This window comes from Sinohyriopsis cumingii, chromosome 12 (assembly GCF_028554795.1).
Source record: "Sinohyriopsis cumingii isolate HCF-2022 chromosome 12, ASM2855479v2, whole genome shotgun sequence".
In the NCBI taxonomy this organism is placed as follows: Eukaryota; Metazoa; Mollusca; class Bivalvia; order Unionida; family Unionidae; genus Sinohyriopsis; species Sinohyriopsis cumingii.
Window position 1 is genome coordinate 68,229,600 of NC_142972.1, and position 21,199 is coordinate 68,250,798.

Sequence of the window (21,199 nt, forward strand, 5' to 3'; positions counted from 1 at the left end):
CTGGCTATATTTTCAGATTTGCATACAGGCTTATTCTCCATCCAACGATGACTAACACACTTTAGTGTCATACGATGACTAACACACTTTAGTGTCATACGATGACTAACACACTTTAGTGTCATACGATGACTAATACAATTTAGTGCCATATAATGAATAACACGCTTTGTTGTCAAACTATGAATAGCTTTGGCGTCATTTTAGGGCTATTTCAGATATTCAAGACGTCTTCCTATCCGGCCGATGATGTGGCGGGAGAAATCGTCATACAAAAACAAAAATGAAGTTTGTCGAATTAATGGCTGAAGAGATAGTTGTCTGATTGAATTAGAGTGGCCTCTAAATCTATTACAGAGGTCTCTAGTTTCATTATAAAGGTCTCATATTATATTATTGAGGTGTTTCATTATATTACAGGGGTCTCTTATTCTATTACAGTGATCTAAAACAATAAAAGAAATTAATGCGAGCAAATTAGAGACGTTTCTAATTGGTATATAGAGTTCTCTAATTCAATTGTAGAGCTCAGTAATTTATTTTGAATGACAGAGATATATCGCATTGGAAATATATCAAAACGGCCGTCCATACGCCTTTGCATTTGGTTTTCCCCATTTTCACACACCAAATTTGAATCATACATGTGTGTGAAAGTTTGTTTATACGATATTTGGTGCACAAAACAGCACACGACACTCCCCAAAATTCAACTAATTTTCTGCTGCTTACGTTTTATTTATATACATATGAAAAACATACTAACTTTTTTCATGCAGTTTTGCTTCAGTTTGTTTTTTTGTTTAAGTAATTTCTATGTCATATAAAGGTTTCTAAAAATTGCGATTTATCACACGTTCTATCATACTGCATTGCTTTTTAAAGTTCAGTAATTCTTGCAAAGGGACGGACAGTAGAATTTCCGGTTTAAACATTCGAACTTTGTCCACCCTTCTGTACCCCTGAAACTGTTCGGTCGTAATGTAGAAACTGGGACAGCATATTGGATCATATAATGACGATCCACCTTTCATATACTCCGCCATCTGTGGCAGTTGTAATTAGAATCTAGATAGTATTGCATACTACAGTAACTCCATGATGACGTCATCATCAGGGTCTTGAAAGCATATAAAAGCTGCAGCTCGTTAGTCTCGTATTATATCTGGTGTTATTTGCTTTGCTGCGTCAGTGAACGTACGAGCAAATATACATTCCAACTTAAAAAACTTTTGTAAAACAAAAAAAAAGATAAGCTGATTCGTTACTATCTTAAGAATGGCACAGACAAGACCACGTCAGAACTACCATGCCGAAAGTGAAGCCGGTATCAACAAGCAAATCAACATGGAGCTGTATGCCTGCTATGTCTACCAGTCCATGGTGAGTTGCAAACAAAATGGCTGCCAGGGCAATGTTAAAGAGAAGCACCTTCATGTATCAAGTTTTATGTAGTTTGCGAGCAGTGTCTGCTTCATTAACATTTTCAGTATTATCGTACATGACCACTTTTAACATTAATTATTTTTTATACCATAATATTCAATATCGCTGCAGCGGAATAAAGTCGCAGTTCCTTATGGAAAGATCCGTTTACCACGATTGTTAACACATTAGTTACGTGTACTAGTCATACCTGGTGTTAAAAAAATGTATTAATATGAAATGAAATATGTATATATTGTAGACCTGTGCTTATCTAGTTTGGTAGCAGAATAGTGCATAAATGGATGTGGTTAACTAGACAACCATAAAAGCCAGTGTAGACGTGACGTTTCAAAACACTAGTAGTGTAAACTTGTTAGATACAATACGACCTTCAAAATTCAACGATGCGTGTCATTTTGCACTTGATGAAAGGTGGCATGAACATGCATTACCGCAACAGATTTTTTTCCAGGGCATTCTTTTAAAAAGATGGCCTACATCGATATGCACCAGCCACTATTCTCTGAAACGTTTTAACCCTTTTTAGTTTGGTTGTTTTGCGATGGCACCGAAAAACTTGTCAATTAATTTCAGTGACCAGTTTTAGTGTTGGAAATATTGAGGAGTAACATTATATGGTAATTTTTTGCAAATATTATACTCTTTTCAGTAGGTCTTTCTGTATGAAGTATGCATCAACATTTACATAAAAGTGTACTTGAAGACAATACTATTAACTGATCTCAGCCCAGATGAATAAAATAAAATGTTATCAGACATGTAATAAAGTTGTAAAATTACTTTCAGATTGCATTGATATATAAAGGCAAAGGTTTAATTCATTAAGACTCGGAATCCTGCTTTTAAGAATGATATAAAAATATTTTGATAGCCGTTTCTCATTTAGTCCTACTACTTTGACCGGGATGATGTGGCCCTGAAAGGGTTTGCCAAGTTCTTCAAGAACTTCTCTGAGGAGGAGAGAGAGCATGCAGAGAAGTTGATGAAGTATCAGAACAAGCGAGGTGGCCGCATCGTTCTCCAGAATATCAAGGTTAGTAAAAAGAAGTCAAAATGGTTTGTATTGACACTTTTTGTACATGAAAAGGATATGCACATATGGAGAGTGAAACGGTATTTGGAGAACATTATGTGAGCGACCTGCTTTTGTCCACTCATTTACATAGTATTGCGTGGCGTTAAAAATTGTTTATTAGGCTCAAGCCTTAGAGGAAATTGCACGTGCTAGCTTTAAACAATGTTATTCCTTCTTACTTACATGGTGGACAATGGAATTGTCCTAACTCCAAACCCAAACGAACAGGGAGATCTCTGGCATGTTAGAAGCCAACGACCAGTATTGTAATTCTGACACATGTTTGAGGAAGTCCATCAAAATTAAAACTTTTGTCCAATCATGACAAGGAAAGGATTAAATTAGATCATTTAGACACTACTAATGACCTCCATAATGAACTGTTCACATGTATAGCAGCATTGTAACCTGATTTGTATACAGCCTGAATTTGTGACGGGATCGTTTTTGTGCACGAGGTGCTGTTTGATAAAATTCAGTCTTACCGAACCAGGCCCAATTGGGTGTGAGCACTTGTGTAAAATGATGCACAAGAAACAAGCAGCAGGAAAGTTTAACAGACCTTCCTGCACAGACAAAATAAAGCTTCCTACGCAAACTTTCTCTGTAGAAGCCTCAGAAAGCAGAAATAACACCTTCTACGGAGATTAAATTTCATGCATTTCAGACTAGGTGCATCAGGTGGTCGCGCCGGTGTGTCAACGAGTATAGCGTCCGAGACAGGAAAAATAAAATAAGAGAAATTCTCTAGGGAGATTTTTTTGTGTTAATTTTTTTGTTGTCTTAGGGGCTGCTTTTTTCATGAATAAATTTGATCGAGACCAATTCGATACCGACTGCGTGGATCGTGAAGATTTATCGTAATAAAACCGTGCGGTGTTGCCTGAGCGCGGCTAAATAAATTTTTGAATTTGTTTATGTCCATGTCGCCGTTACACCAGGTCTGATGAATATTTCTCAGCGTGTGCGTGTCTACGCCATTGAATACCGACAAGATATTACAATTGTCCCTGATCACCTTTGGAATCTGCGTATATCTCTGTGTTACGTAAATAACATCGGTGTTCTTGTGTCTGCCACGCGAGAATATCCTAGCCGGGTTGGTCTGCTTGTCCAGCATAACATCGTCGAATACAACAAGATTATTAACATCACCGTCCAAATTCTCCACGGATGGAGCTTCATTGATATCTGTGATGAATTCGATTGTGCCTTCGTCGGTATTGTCGCTAAATTCTTTTAGCACTTGATAACATCGCTGATCGTCCACGGATGGTGCAATCAAGTACAATTTATCCCATTTTAGCCATCGCATAATCAAATTTAGCAACAACTGCGTCTTACCAGATCCAGATGGTCCAATGATTATCATTCTAATCGAATTCGGTAATACCGCATTATGTTTTACCTGCTCGCGTCGTTTCGTGGCTGAAAAATCAATTACATTCATGTTACTAGAATACATGGATCTATATTGTGTTAAGTGTCGCACACACACAGCTACGATAAATCCAACCGAAATCGTTACACGCAATAACAGAAACGCAATTGCAGGAGAATGCGAAGTTTGTAAGACACGCAAGTTCAGATTTGTAAAAAAAAAAATAGAAGAACCGGAGGAGATATCGCAGCCTCCTTGACAAATCTACCTGGGACCCCCTGGGCAAAATATCCCGGAGAAAAGCATCTGCCAGGGTATAATTATTGTGGACCCGGAACGAGGCTCGATATCAGACTCGACGATAATGACCAACCAAAGCAAGGTGAAGATCCGGTAAACGCAATCGATAAAGCTTGTTACTACCACGACCTCGCATATCGCAGCGGAGATTTACAACAAAGACATCTCGCTGATATCAAGCTAATTCACGCACTAGACGCGATTCCCGATAAAAGTTTCAAAGAGAAATTGGCATCCTGGTTGATAAAAGGCGCGATGAAAGGCAAATTAGTATTCGGTGCTGGTAAATAATATGGAGCAAATATATTATTCTCCGCGAGGATTTTGGCGAGGAAAATCAGCAATTGCCAAACTCGCTAAAGCCGCTAAAGTAAAACAATCCGTCGCTGAATCGTGGCTATCAAAACAGGCAATTTGGCAAATATATCTTCCTCCGCCTAAAAAAATACCGTACGCGAGTTTCACTGTCAGCGTCCCTAATGAGGTCCATCAGGCTGATCTTATGTTTCTTCCTTACGATACCGTCGACGGAGTCACATATAAATACGTTTTAACAGTCGTTGATATCGCTAGCAGGTATAAAGAAGCAGAGCCATTATCGAATAAAACAGCAACGGAGATCGCGTCACGGTCAGATATTTATATAAGCAAGGCGAGGCTGAAGGAGGCAGAAAAAGAGCAACCGACCCAACCTGGAGTGTCACAACACATAAAATATCCGCCGTAACAAGATCGTCAGGAAGACCAGCGATTTATATCCTAGATTCGTTAGCGCCACAACGCGCCACAACGCGGATTTACCAAGGAAGAATTACAATTAGTCCCAGAAGATACTCAACTACCGCCAGCGTCACTGATGTGATTTACTCGAATTCTACCTAGCTGGGATAATTTTCTTACTCTCGACACGGCTAAATATACTAAATTTGACCAGGAAATTCTATCATCGACGATCCAAACTTGACTATCTACGGTCAATCCCTGCGATGAGTGTATCGTTCTTGCGTATCCCAGTTTCCACGGTGATTTTTCTGCATTTATCGCGTCATTAACGAGATTAATATCAACGAATATAATATCATTCAAGACCAAAATCTTTTCCTCTCCGCATGGCAGAGCAACACTGATATTTTGTTTCCTAGTATTAGCGGGCCTATAGCATAACGGTACCTGCAGCGTTGAAAATTTCTCACAGTGCAGCTTGAATAACATTTCCTGAATAATATCACGAATAATTTTCCTACTAGCAACGATCAAATGATCGGGACGCCACAAATTTAGAAAATCGCTCATCGGAGTCTCGTCGATTATTTTTCTCATTACGTCACACTGAATCTTATTCGGTTGTAATCGAATCAATTTCTTAAATTCGGTCAGTAAAATATCAGTCGATCTATAATCGGCGTCGATTTCCTCGTAATAATCAACGAAGTTTCTGAGCCATTCATGAGGAGATTCACCATCGATAGGATCAGGTTGGCCGTGATCTCCGCACATTATCACAGCGGTATTTTTCCCTTCCAACCAAGCTAAGATCGATTTTAGCATATCTAGATTCACCGTGCAAATTTCGTCAAATATTATAATCTTGTTGATGTATTTGTTTCCCATACGAGCCGAATCCCATGATCCACCACTGTATTTGAAATAACTGTGATACGTGCAAGAACCAACGCCGCGTTGCTTTATTTCTCGCGCTAATCTGTGAGTCGGAGTCAACACAATCATATCGGAATTTGTAAATAAATTTATTGCTCGCGTTGTTTTACCGCTACCACCAGGACCATTTAGGTAGACGAATTTGCTACGTGAAATTGGGTCAAATGCAGATGCGCCTGAAGATTTTTCAAATTTACCTGATGAAATTCATCGCGATCTTCAACATCAGCGTCTTCGCAATAATCTAGAATATCCTCGTTTTTTATTCTCCACGTCCCCCAGGAGCTACCATCGGTGATTAAATTTTTCAGCCTATCTTGGTATTTTTTATCGATATAAAACGAATCTGTTGCGACTCTTACCGTGATATCAGAAAATTTATTTATCATCGAGAGTAAATTTATACTAACATAAGCGAGCATCGACGACCGTAAATGCGTATATTGCGCTGATTCTCCGTCAAGATAGCTAATCACGGTACCTAACTTTGCTCCATCAATCATAATATTCTCTCTGTTGCAGAATATTCCTCGCGATACCGTATCGGCGATTATAAAATCCATCTCGGCATCGTTGATAAATAATCTAGCGTGCCGGTGTTTATGATCAACGGATCCACCTTGAGTAAATTTACCGATTATTTTTCTTCCGATATCTTTCGCGTTGTCACAATCTGTTGGCAACCACACCTCGATCTGTTTTCTGTAGGATATAATCGCCTCGCTCACCGTCAACGTTACTAACATCGACGAATCCAGCATATATCTCAACAACACCGTAGGAACCCAACGGCGCTGGGAGAAATGCCTACCGAACCAAATATAGCAAATTTTATGTAAATTTTCAGCAAACTCGAACGAAGTAACACAGGCGAATCCGGTCATGGCAAAATCAGGCAACGGTCCGTTAATCGCTACTCTTGTCATTTCACTGGTAGGATGGCCGAATTTAGCAAAATAATCTGCACAATCGCCATATCCAAGAAAACTTCCAGGATAACACGCGCTCATGTCAACGGAGATCATATCTTCGAAATCGTGCTTGGTATTCCACAATCCACCATGGCCGTATTCGATACAGCTAAGTTGAATATCAGCGAGGAATTCGTTCCTCGTAGGCTTCCACGAGTTTCTCTCTCTAGCGGCATGAGCGGCCACAGACGGAACCGTAAAACAATTCGTTAGTAACTGATCGGGATTTGACGAATATTTTACCGCGAGTTTTTTCATCGACTCGTGTAATATTTCATCCCGGTATATATCACCGCATGGTAAAATAAACTGATCGTATCTTTCCTCGCTCGAGAATAACCATGTCGATATTGGATCAGACGCGCTTAATTTTTTGATAAATCTAAACATGGCATCGGAATTGTCCTTCGCAGAAAATTCCGTAGAATTTTCCTCAGATTTATTATCTGTGGGATAAAATTTGACAATGCGATCCCGCGGAAATATCATCACCGACTGCGTCCACGCGTGGGAATTGTGATCGACAATCTCGATTGGCGCTCCTCGAGATCTATACGGCGACGAGTATAATATTTCTCCCGATAGCGTTTTCACTGTGATAGGAAACTTAAGTTTTTTGCTCAACGCAGCCACATCATCCACAGATGCACCATCAGCGACGGTCTTTGCCCACGTGTTAATTTTATCCAGCCTCAACTGGGTCAGACCAGATCCACGTCGAGCGTTTTTCATATGTTCGATAACACGCTCAGCCACGCAATTTATCATCGGCGATTCTTTCATCGCAGGTAGATTTTTCACGTCCGGGTTGTTATTTAGCCGATAAATTCCATAAACAACTGCACTAGATGGATATGCCCTAGCATAATAAGGACCATCGATTCCAAGTAATAATCCATGCTTAGAGTTTTTATCGAGAATAACGTTTTTCTTACCGCCACGCACTGGATCTCGTTTATCTCGAATAATCCAAGTATCGTCGGGCATTTGTGCGATAAATTTTATTCCAAAGATAAATCGCTCCTCGGAATGCTCGGTTTTTATATGCTCGATTATTTTCTTAGCACGCTCCAGATTCATCGTAGCATCAACGGAATTTGTTTTCCAAGTCGACCAAGTGTGAATCGCTCCATCATCGAAAAATTCTTTTTTCGCTAGGTCAACTTCAGGTATAATATATTCTGCCTCATCAAGATCAAATACATCCATGATTATATTTTAGACAAATGTTTAAATTATAATAATGCATTGCAAATGGATACTAATCGGCTCAACAAATAATTGTGACAAATCCTGCAGAGGCGATTATTGTGGCGCTCACATACATGCGATTCGGCGTGGTAGCAAAGGACCACAGCGATGTTTAGTTTGTCAAGTTGGCACGCGAGGGAAAACTCGATTGTGTTTGGCATGTGGAGGAAAGAATTATCGGGAATTGCGGAGATATTATGAAAAAAGATCCTCGTCGGTGATAACATGCGAAGAAGATTATATTAATCGATTCAAAGCAAATAACGATTTAAACAAATAGATTATCATATATGAGCCTGAAATCAGAGATTCCTGAATCAACAATGACACACGAGTTTAAATCTCACCCAACGATCACTGGATACGAGGCGTCGTCCGATGGTATCGTTAGAAATATTAGAACAAAGAATCGTGTTGGTCATGTTTGTAATTCGGGTTATCTGTATTTACCATTAGCAAAAGCAAAAAAACAAAGATGCGAAGGTTATTTTTGTCATAAGTTTGTATTTGAATGTTTTCACGGACCAATAAAAGTCGGTCTTGTTATCGACCACATCGACGGAGATAAACTTAACAACAAACTGTTAAATCTTCGGGCGGTAACTCCGAGTGAAAATTCCAAATTTGGTAATACCGGTGGCGTACGGCGACCATCTAAGGCAGTTAAATCAATAAATCGAGAAACAAACGAGGAAATTATATTCACATCGATGAGTGCCGCTGCAAAATATTTTGATATTAATCCAGCATCGGTGCAACGTGCGACAGAAAAAATAATAAACGCGACATTCTCCTACCGATTTGGTGCATGGTTCGAATTTTATTATATTCCAATAATATCAGATTAAAAATTAATTAAATATTACAAAATATAAATATAAATGAACGAGGAAAACGTAAACAATATCATCGAAGCCATCGAGGATCTGAAAAAAAATGTAAATTTGTCTTCGGATTTGGACGCAGGTAAAATCCGGTCCGAATTTGAGACTATCGTCCAAGGAAAACTCGAAAACAGGTACACGCTACCATCCGAATACAAGTTCATAAAGAAAATCCAGATTGCGATGTATCAATCGCTTGCGTCTGTCAGCGATGATCAAATCGAGGATTTCGTTAAATTATCGACGCTGGTAGAAAAAGTTAGATCGAGTTTATCAGACGAGTATGAGTCGAGAAAAATTACCAGCTCGCGCGTCAGGCAGCTAAAAAAGCTGGTCGATGAGAGTAAAATTAAAATCGAAGATTCTTAAAAATTTCTATCAACAAAAAAAAACAAAATTTCCTGATTTTTATTATTTTTTTTTTCATTATTTACTGAAATTGTGCAATTTTCTTGTTTCTGACTACCATTTACCCCATCAAATTTACGAAATTATATAAATTACTCAATTTGACGGGTATTTACCCCAGCAGATTCACGAAATTATATAAATTACACAATTTGTTGGGTATTTACCCCATCAAAAACATAAAATTACACAAATTTCTTAATTTCAAGAATCTCCGATTCTAATTTTTATTATTTTTTTTTATTATTTACTAAATTAATTTATTTACTGAAATTGTGCAATTTTCTTAATTTTGACGGGTATTTACCCCACCAAAAACATAAAATTACACAAATTACTTAATTTGACGGGTATTTACCCCAACAAATTTACTAAATTATATAAATTACTCAATTTGACGGGTATTTACCCCATCAAAATTAAGAAATTTACTAATTTTGAAAAATTTCCTGGTTTTTATTTATTTTTTGGGTTATTTTTCTCTGGCGGGCAGATTTAAAAATCTTGAATCTTAAGAATCTTCGATTCCAATTCTACGATCTCACCAGCAAGTTGATACTCAGTGTTTCCTCGCGTATATCAAGCAAATTTCCATTTTGATCCGTCAGTTTGAAATTTATCTTCGATAATAATCGATTGTGGCATCGCAGGTAAAACGGATTTACTGGCTCTTTTATTATCAAAAAACCCGGAGAGGCGCTAGGTGAAAACGAATATAAGATAAATCCCTGCTGTGCCTGCTCTGACACAGACGAATCCACGTTGTAGCTGTTTTCAACAACATCCGCGTGAAGATAAATCGCGATGACCTGCGTTATATTAACGATACCCGGCGAGATATGCCGCCCTTGCCCGGCAGGATCATTATTGTGTTTGAGAATCGATTCTGATTGTATTTTTTTAGTCCACGCGGCATGTAATTTCGGAAATAAATCATCGATGGTATCAGTGACGGATTTTCTCATTTTATCAACATCATAATCAGGAAATTTGAAATTTGGTAGCGTTTCCTCGGTTAATCCGAATACTGTCATGAATTTTTGTTTTTCTCCTGAATTTTTGATCAACTCGAATTTGATAATAGGAAGAACATAATCGGCAATTGATATATCGTCGATTATCGCCCGAATGAACATACCGTGATAATATTCAACATCATTCGCGAGTTGATTTAAAAACTTCACGCGTCCGATAATTTCGCTGCATGAGCCTGATTTATTTAAGATACATTCATGAAAGAATCCCCGCAATAAATTTAATTGTAATTTATGTTCTTGATTAAATTCGTCGAGGGTTTTTCTTACCAAGATACCGTCTATGGGGCTATTATCATGTTAATGTTGGTAGCGTCGAAGATTTTCACACCGGGGGGGAATTTTAGGAAGAGGCAACCACGAGAGAATTCTTTCGTCCCTAAAAGTAAAAGCGAACACCACCAGGTTAAATTTGTGGTTATTCATGAGGTTGATGGCGCTGTGGATCAGAGGCTTGTGTCTATAATCTCCGTACCATTCTTCGTCGGTGATAAAATCTGATTTTTTTGGCTCCGGTAGCTCTGGAGGAGCTTCTTCGTGCCAACCTGGAATAATAAAATCTGGTTTTTCTGGTTTTGCCAGAGGTGCGATTTCGGGCCAACCTAGCACTGTCCTAATCGATGACTGATAAATATCGACGACATATGGCGATTTTACCTCGATTATCGATGACAGCGTTGGTTCGTGTGTTAATATTTTTATTCCTGGATTAGCATCGCCGGTTATATTCGATATCCTACTGGTAAGTTCCTTATCAATTTGCTCAATTTCGTAACTGCCTGTTGGTATGCCAACGACGATCCAATCGGGAGTTCCATCGGGGCGGTTTTTATTGGCAAAAACAAGCGAATTATTCGATGATAATCTACCGAATGATTTCGACCTAACATTGGGCCAGCTGTTATAGACGCGTAACTGTGACAGCGCAATTTCTTTAACGCTAATTGGTGTTGGAAAATCGATACTAAATTCTGGCCTGGTTGAGCTTGCCGATATCAGTGTCGTTATCGGCGGTGTCGTGTTTGTCACGATTTGAGTTAGTTCGGACATTATTGATATTCATTTGTTCAATCTCAGAGTAGATATTTATCATCATGGAAAATTCGAGATCGGATATAACGCCGTCGTTGAGACTCTCAGAAAGCAACGACGATAATTTCGAATACGCCTCGTTGACCTGGGATAATTTACTCGTGTATAGAGACAATTTCTCATTCGTGCACGAGGATATTTTTTTTGCGATAATATTGAGAACACCAGCGATTGTTGTTGTCGATGAGATTATTATCGTTGCTATGATCGGCGCGATTGTTGTTACCGCGGATAAGATTATACCTGCACCGGCGATTATTGCACTTACCGCGTACACAGCAACATCGATGGCAACTAATCTACGCTGATATTTTTTTATTTTTACCTGATACTCGTCGAGAAGTTTTTTTAGCGAATCCTGCCATGAACGCGCCTGATTGTAACGGTAATCCGATGCGGTCATTTATTAGTCAGTTTATCTAACCAATTGGATATATTCCGGATAAATATTCGAAAATTGCTTGACAATCGGCCATCATCATGGTTCTAACTTGTGGTTCTAGCCTAAAAGTTTTTGTTGTATTTTTAAATATAGTAATAACAAAAAACCCAGGACCATATTCACGAAAATCATAACCATCGTCTATTATTACATTGAATTTTGTCCCTCCGGTGATATATACTCGATATACGCCAGTAATTGGCGAGGTAAAGCTAAATGTGTTATTCTCAGGTGTCCACTCAATATCTTGTATTTTTACCACAAATGGTACATGGCAGGGAAGATTTTCTGTTTCTACCTCCGCTGGTATCGAAATACGCGCTGATCTCCCAAGATTCATTGACGATATTTTTGTGTTAAAATCTCGAATTTTTGTAGTTGCGTCGAGAAGTTTCGCATTTAAATCTCGAATTTCTCCGTCATACGACGATACATCAACCTTTTGAGGCGCCAAATCACGCGTCTTGGAAATTTCATCGTTGATTTTGGTAATATCCTCGTTGATTTTTCTCACACTTTCGCTGAGATCGCCGTGTAATGTCTTATCGACTTTTTCATTTGTGATTTGGTGTATCTTGGAAATTTCATCGTTAATTTTAGTAATATCCTCGTTGATTTTTTTCGTTTTCTCGCTGAGATCGTCGTGTGATGTTTTATCGCTTTTCTGACTCATTACGATATTTATTTCGGTAATATCGGCGAGAATATTAGTAATATCCTCGTTGATTTTTCTTACTCTCTCGTTGAGATCATTGTGCGATGCTTGGTCGACTTTTTTCTTTGCTAGTTCGTTTGCGGTGGTGGAGATATCGACAGATGTTTTTATATCTTCCTCAAATTTTTTGCTAAATTTAGCTAAGGCATCGTCAAGTTTTTTAAGATCGTTATTTAGCCTGCTAAGTCTCTTTGTCAATCTGTCCTGAAGATCGTCGTATAATGTTTTATCGGCCTTCAGAAGCAACGTTGCTGATAGCTCGTTGTCCTTTTTTTCCACATCCGCGATATTAGCCTTCAGGGGTAACTTCGCTATAATATCGGCGATATCAGCGATGGATTTTGATACCGAATCTGACAGGCTAGTAAATTGATTAATGCGATCGTTATATTCGTCTCGCTTGATTATATCAGTTATTTTGACGTTGCTGGTTTGTAATCTTCCTTCGCGGCTCTGAAAAACAGCAACTTCGCCAGGATCCACTTCTGACAGCGATAGAAGATTATTAATATCATCCCTGGTTGCGAATTTTGATAGATCGACGTCAGTCACTTCTGCTTCCTTCTTCCTGTAGAGGAATCTCCCGTAAATATCAACCATGATATTTATCTATGGCATATTCAAATACGATTCTATGATACGGGTCGGATGATTTTGAAATTGCGTCGAGGACGTTAATTGATTCAGGGCCGCATATCGGTGGATCCATTAACGTCTGCGTCGGAAGTGTCGAATACCAAATTGGAATATTTAACTTTGACACGTAATTGACGAATTCTTTTGGTGGAGCTAATCCGTACGAGTCAAAATAAACAACTTCGCGAGGATTAATCGCGTAGGCGACCCAATGTGTGCCAGGACCGGTATTTGAGTCGAGATTTATTATTCCTGTCTCGGTGGGGTTTGGTTTTTCTGGTAGTTGATCCCGCATAAATACGCCTCTGAAAAATTTTATTTTTTTATTTTTTGCTTCGTTGAATAATTCTAAATTTGAATAGGCCGTGCTAATCTTAGGCCGGATCCGTACGGGGGGCGTCTTAGATAAAGGCCGCTTCCCTTTTTTTTACCATATCGCCCTCCCATTACTTTGTGTACTAGTTTGTCGCCTACAGCTCCGGCCGCACCTAATCCTATCGCTTTTGCAATTGCCGGAAGAGCCCCGGATAATAATCCAGGAATAGCAGCTAGGAAAGGGAAAATTCCACCCGTTTTGACCATGTCTCTGATGGCGCCTATACTAAGATTCACATGAACACCAGAATTCGCTGATTTGGCTTTGGCGAAACGTTCACGTTGATTCTTAGTTAGCGATAGTTTGTTAGGACCGCCCTGAATTTGATCGTTTTTCAAAGTTAATTTCAAACTGCATCGCTTTGATATCGCTGATTGGAGCTTTTTCATCTGACCCGGGGTCAGAGTTACGCTGACGTGTTCATACGGCATATTAATAATCGCTTAATCTAAATTTAGAAAATCTAGGTTTTTGTTACATTTTCTCGACAGGAGCGTCGATGACTCTCATTCTACCGCTAATTCCTTCCAAGATCATTGTCCTATCGCTGAGAATAACCGCAACTGCTTTATATAAATTATTTCCCGTGCGAATTCTGGCTTTGAAATGGATATCAACGACGGATTGTTTTACCAAATCGAGATGTTCCAAGGAAAAGTAATAGATAGGATAGCGAGTATTAAAATCTAGCTGCGATATTTGCAATCCGGTATCGATATTTTGATCGCGACCCATGAAACTTAGCAAGCGATGATACGCGCGGGCCGTCGAGTAATTTTCAAAATTAATTGATATTTCCTCTGATGGTTCTTGTTGGCCATTTACTCTCAGTGATACGTTTGTTGCGTGTATGCTATCAAATATCATGTGGCTGTACATTTGATGATATCTTCGCGTGTGCAAAAAAGCAATAAAGATATGCCTAGGCGCAGAGGTACCTTGTTGCGATGCAATACGCCAGGTAAAATCACCATCAATATCGGTATTTGTGGAATCTGTTGTTGTTGTCAGCCATGACATGACAGATTTACCGCCTTGGTTCATGAATGATAATAATTTTTCTTCCTCGATTATTGACGGGGTTATTGCTGGCATCCACAAAGTAAATTTAAGCAATTTTACCTGGCCGCCATTATTCGCGGCATCATTGGCATGTGGCAAATTAGTAGCGGGATCAATAGTACCTTCTCGCCAGACAGCATCATCGCTATTTCCTTTTCTGACAAATGTTACGGTGTGTTTTGCTCCGTAGATGGTTTTCCTGAAATGCCTGCAAAATCCGAATATATGGGATAACGGAATAGCACAGGAGAATCTTCTGCGACCTCCTTGCAGCATAGATTTTCGCGTGGCAAATCCGAGATTATAATCATTATTAGCACTAATAATCATATCTTCGACGTCAGCGTCAGCATTATTAGCGTGATTTCTCGGTCTTCTGACGGTATACTGGTTATGATCAGCGTTATCAGAATTATCTTTGGCGAACATCATACTAGGGCCAGCTGATCTAGTAAAATCATCCGAGTATCTCGCTAGGCCTATTATCGTCGTTGCTAAGTCAACATCATTAGTAATTGACTCAATCTCTCTTCCGTCGATCATGTAAGTGGCGTTCTTGAATAATGCCATAATGCCGTTGTTGACAAATCCGACCCTAAAATTTGCTCCATAGACGGTATTATCTGCTTTAATAACTTCCCCAACAACTTCGATATACGCCTCAGATGGAAGAAAATATCTTGTTGTGTCGTGAACTTGAATTTCCAAGCGATTAGATGTATTCGGTTCAACTGCGTCATACGAGAAATACTGGAAATCTCGCACGGATGTGTCTCTGCCTACAGGCTCGTCCATGTCGAACACTTCGTTTGACACTTGTGCGAACATTTTATTATTATGAAGTTCATCTAAAACGAAGACCGCTACCTGATATGAAACTTGTATTTGCAACTTCCTGTGCTAGATTTGTGTTAGCAACTTCCTGCGCTAGATCATTTATTTTTTTATTTGCTGCGTCGTTTATAGCTTTACTGATTTCGGGGGGCATTTCGCTGGTGCTAGGTAATTTGACGGGTTGTTTTTTACGCATTAAATTTGATATTTTGCTTTTGACAGCATCGAAGCCTTTAGTGGCCAAATTACCAATACCAGAAATAACAGTCTCGCCAATCTTTCCTATTGCTTTTGACGCGATTTGCTTAGCTGCGGGTCCTATTTTAGGGACTACTCGCGTGACGAAACTTTTAACGATGTCGCCGAGTCCATTGCCGTGAATATATTTATATACAGGCAATCGAGAGTTAACTATGCGGACCTGTCTAGGTCTGCGCTGATGTTTGTGAATAATCATGTTATTTCAATTGTGTTGTTTTAATCGATGAGTTCGTCAATGAGCTCTTTGTAAATGTAGGAGTCGATGACGCCACCGCGGAATAATCGCTGACAAATATCTGAGGCCTCGTTGATTATTTCACGAGAGTTATTTCCGGCTCGTTTTCCTCCGATTAATATTTCGAGGCGAGATACATCGTTGACGACGCTGTCAAGGCAAACGGTATATCCGGTTCCCATTTTTGTATCTTGTGGTGGTGGAGTACCTGGGGGGGGGGGGGGGGAAAGGATTCCCTGGTATCCCACTAGGATGTTCTGGAAAATAACCTCTTGATTGTGTTAATTTTCTGAAGATACTAACCTCCTCTAAAAATTTTAAATATTCATGATCGTATATATTTATTGGCTTTCTTAAATTACCAAAATGAATTAACGCCGGCCAATCTCCTGATGTGACTAATTTAATGTGCTCTTCGTTCACATATCTTCTTAGATTTTCTGGACTATAATTCGTAGCGGTCATTAATCTTTCGCCGTCATCTTTGAGATTATCAATTTTGTCTTTTCTCAAATAAAAATCGGCAGGTTTTCTATAAAATTAATCTTCTTCGCTCTTAAAAAAGAGTCCATTTCTTCAGCAGTTAACATTCGAAGTCCCTTCAGCACAGGTGTTTGAATATCTTCTTCTTGTAGTTGAATATCTTCTTCTTGTGGTTGAACTATTGGTTCCTGGTCGCTTTTATCTTTTTTCTTTTTTGATTTTCTCTCTTTTTTCTGAGGTGGAATTCTTTCTTTTGGTCTGGCCCCTAATTCCTGTGGTTGAATATCTTCTTCTTGTGGTTGAATATCTTCCTCCTGTGGTTGAACTTTTTCTTTTGGTCTTGCTTTTCTTGGTGAAGGTTTAGGCTTTTCTTCTTTCTCTTGTCTTCTTTTTTCTTTCGCTTGTTGCTTTTCTTCCTTCGCTTGTTGCTTTTCTTCCTTCGCTTGTTGCACATTATAGTTATATGTTTCCTTTGCGGCTGTTAAAAATCTTCTGTAATATGGATCCGTTTCTCTCGACTGTGGTTTTCCCGTGTAAACTTTATATAACATACTATACCAATTTTTACGGTTTGTGTATCTCTTTTTTCCTTCATCAGTCAGATATTCTCCTCGACCATCAAAATAATTTTCCGCAAATTGACCAAATTGATCTATATTACTATACAGCGTAGAGAGCGGCTGTGATATTATTTCCCATCCCGCCTCGGTGAAATTTTCTCTTAAATCCTCGATATTAAACTCTTTTTTTCCTACTCCAGGTTTTCCTACTCTAGGTTTTCCTACTCTAGGTTTTCCTTTACTTATTTTAAAACCAATTGCAGGTTGTTGTCCGCGTTGTTGTGCTAGTATTGCTAATCGTTCCGGTAATACTCGTGAATGTTCCTCGATACCTCTCAACACGGGAAGAATTCCACGTTTCCTGATATCCGGATCGTCCTCGTCGCCAAAAAAGACTCTTTCGGTTACTTCGGTAACTGGCTTCAATAATTTCGACGATAACTCGGTAAATCCCTGCTCTGTGTCTTCGTGTGCTCGGACTTTTTTCTTAAATAATTCCTTTACTGGAATAAGTTTCTTTAGTGCCGCTAATTGTTCTCGCGCTAATCTAGCAGAATGAGGCTCTCCAACTGTGCTAGTTTTCTGACTCATATTATTTTCAAGTATATTATTTCAATGCGACGTAAAATTGGCCAAAGCAGCCCAACGTTGCAACAAAAAAATTAACACAAAAAACATTTCTCTTATTTTATTTTTCCTGTCTCGGACGCTATACTCGTTGACACACCGGCGAGACCACCTGATGCACCTAGTCTGAAATGCATGAAATTTGATTCCCGTAGAAGGTGTTATTTCTGCTTTCTGAGGCTTCTACAGAGAAAGTTTGCGTAGGAAGCTTTATTTTGTCTGTGCAGGAAGGTCTGTTAAACTTCCCTGCTGCTAGAAACAAAATAAAATGATCATATCTGCAATTTCTTGACCTTATCACATAAATACCATAATCCTTTGTCATGTGATTCCAGAAGCCTGATCGGGACGAGTGGGGTACTGGATTGGATGCAATGGAGGTGGCTCTTGGTCTACAGAAGAGCGTTAACCAGGCTTTTCTCAACCTCCACAAGGTGGCGGAGTCTCGTGTTGACCCTCGGGTGAGTAGTAAAGGTATATGGACGATCTCTCTCCAACAGAAAACATTTATTGGCCTTACAAACCGCTTGGGACCCCCACCCCACCACATCAGTTACACTGGTCAGCTAGTCAATATATACAAACTCGTACTAAAATATTTTACTGCGAATGAATAGCTTTGATGCTTTTCAGCTATACATGTTCACTTTCCATGCTGGGCGTTTAATGGGGGGGGGGGATTACTCCTCTGTCCCTCCAGCCAGAAGAAAATGGAAACAAGTGTTGTCAAAAATTCCAGATGTATAATGTTAGAACAGTTGCTTTAAATTTCTGTTTTAGCATATAGTAGTTCTATATAATAGTTAAATGTCTGAAACCGTATAATTAAAAATAGGTTACAGGAAACATCTCCGATTATTTACAAAGTAAAAGCCTCCTTTTATTGTTATGTATATTTGATTTAATTTATATTTGATTTAATTTATATTTTGATTTATTTTAATTGTCTGTTTGTTAGTTTCAAAAATAATTATTTTAATTTCATTTCATGTCAATGTAATGTAATTTTGTTTACTAGGAATTTTATATTTTCCAGAAAATTCAGTTTGACCTGAATCTTTTCATAAATACCTTATAATAGAAACACTGTTTCTATTTTTGACTTAGTTCCCAACCTTGATGCAGAAATCACTGAGACAAGTAAACAACTTTTTTTTATTTATTTCTATAATTAAAATGATTGGTTTTATGAAGGTTATACTGGGAGTACGTGATTTTATATGCAAACAGCCTCTATTTCGCAATTCTGGGGTTTCCGAAATCGCGCAGTATTTAAGTTTTATGCCGATGTCTATAGAGAAACTAATTAGTTGGGTTTTTACACTGGAAAGTGTTTTTGTGACTAGCTTGGAGCTATATTTTAATTTTTATTCAAATTATTAGGATTCTAAAAGATTATCTTTTTCCTGGAAATATTTGAGTGCTTATACAGAATTCTTGGACAAAGACATTTATTTAAATTTTATTCCGAAATTCAAACACTGGAATATTATTGTCAGTGGTTCACCAAAAAGAAATCGGCTCTATACTGACTACAACATACGTCATCGCCTTCCGTTTTGGAATTTTGTCTGGACTCGTACTTGAATTCAGGAGCAAATTTAATTACTAGGACTTCTAAAATTTAATCATGGATTATTCTTGGATTATTTTTGGATTTGATTCTTAAAACCGTAAGTTCTTATTTTTTTTAGATTTTGCAGTGTTTTTCCTAGACAATAAATTATTTGTTTTTCAAACACGTCTTTTTCACTCTTTTATTACTGTTTATTAGAGCTTAAACACGTAGCATAAGATAATACTATAAAAGTAATTTTCGTATTATTGGAAAAATGGCAGGAAAGGAAATCGTTATCTCAGGTGCTTTTATTGAAGATCAGGTTCTGATTCGAGTATAACTTTATGGAGGGAGATTATTATTGCTGCCACATGAAATTTGAAGAAAACGTCAAACATGATTGGATTGTGCCATTTGAAGATTTCTAGAAAGAATGAACATCATGGGATTTGGAACTGAAAACTAAACTGGAGGTCACTAAGTTCTAATGGTTCTAAAGCAAATGTTCAGTTGCTTTAGCAACATTGGAACATGTCAGCTTTTTAAATGCACGTTTCCAATTTGACAACAGACCGCTCTGGTGACCTAGTGGTTAGACAATCGGCCTCGGATGCGAGAGGTCGTGGGTTCGATGCCCGGCCGAGTCATTCCAAAGACTTATAAATGGTACTAACAGCTGCCTCGCTTGGCGCTCAACATTAAGAGGTTAGTGTTAGGACTGGTTGGCCTGGTGTCAGGATAATGTGACTGGGCATGATGCCCCAGTGCTAGACATCACTAAAAACTGTCACACTGCAGACGTCGTAGCGATATGACTGAAAAATTATTAAACCTGCGTTACAAATCCAAGTCACACATACATCCAATTTGACAACAGTGGTACATGACATTTCATTACTCTTGTTACGTGTTTAGGCTCAAATAACCAGTAACACAAGAAAGAGTGAAAACAAGCATTGAAAAATATAATAATTTATTTTCCTGGAGAAATTCTGTAAGAATGAAAAGAATATGAACTAACGGTTTTATAGAATCAAATCCAAAAATAATTCAAGAATAATCCACGAATAAAATTTTAGAAGTCCTGATAAAATGTTCTAATGATTTCAAGTTCGAGTCCCGACGAAGAATCCAAGATGGAAGGCGAAGACGTATGCTGTAATCTGTAGTGTTGAAGTCTACAGTTCCTTGTAGAAACAGGAAATCTCACTCCAGTTATGGAAATATGAATATTTTTTTTATATTAAAGCTGCCCTTGTTCAAAAATTTCACATGAGCACACGTTTTCCAGGAATGTTTTTAAAAAAATCCTTTTGAATTCAAGTAATTTGAAATAACTCCAAACAGCACAACATACACAAACAGCACAACATACACCTTCCAGTGTAACGAAAAAGCCCAACTACTGAGAATATCTCTCCAAAACAAAGGTTATATCGTATTCTGAAACAAAAAGGGGGTATTTATTCATGTTTCAGAACCTCTTCGAAATTATTTACTTGTTTAAGATTACATACACCCAGTGTGGCCCTGACGAAAACCAATCATTGTAAAATAAAATAGGTCAGGATCTAGGTCAACACATGGTGTTTACTAAAACGAACAGTCAAGGTCAAACTATTTTCTGGAAAAAGTATCATCTCAAGTGAATAAATTTACATTACAATAGCATGTAATGAAATATATTTTAAAAAATAAAACTGACAAACAAATATTTAAATTGAAATAAATACATATCAGAACAGATATAATTAAATCAAATATACATAACATTACAACTTTCTGAAATTTAGTGAAGTAAACATTATGGGTCAGGTTTAACCAAAATAACGTATTCGTAGGGAGATCATTTCACCAGAATCATACCCACACTGAGCATGGGCCCTTTGTATTTGTCTGTTCATTT

General features: G+C 38.2%; 1 protein-coding gene across 1 annotated transcript in view; it reads left to right on the forward strand.

The window, feature by feature from the left end:
- Nucleotides 1–1,223: 1,223 nt before the first annotated feature.
- LOC149786658 (soma ferritin-like) overlaps nt 1,224–21,199 on the forward strand; it is a 20,453-nt gene continuing 477 nt past the window's right edge. The window contains exons 1-3 of the mRNA XM_089978243.1: nt 1,224–1,383; nt 2,336–2,482; nt 18,071–18,196. Coding sequence (XP_089834369.1) covers nt 1,279–1,383; nt 2,336–2,482; nt 18,071–18,196 — 378 coding nt within the window. The 5' untranslated portion in view covers nt 1,224–1,278. The remainder of the gene's footprint in view (nt 1,384–2,335; nt 2,483–18,070; nt 18,197–21,199) is intronic.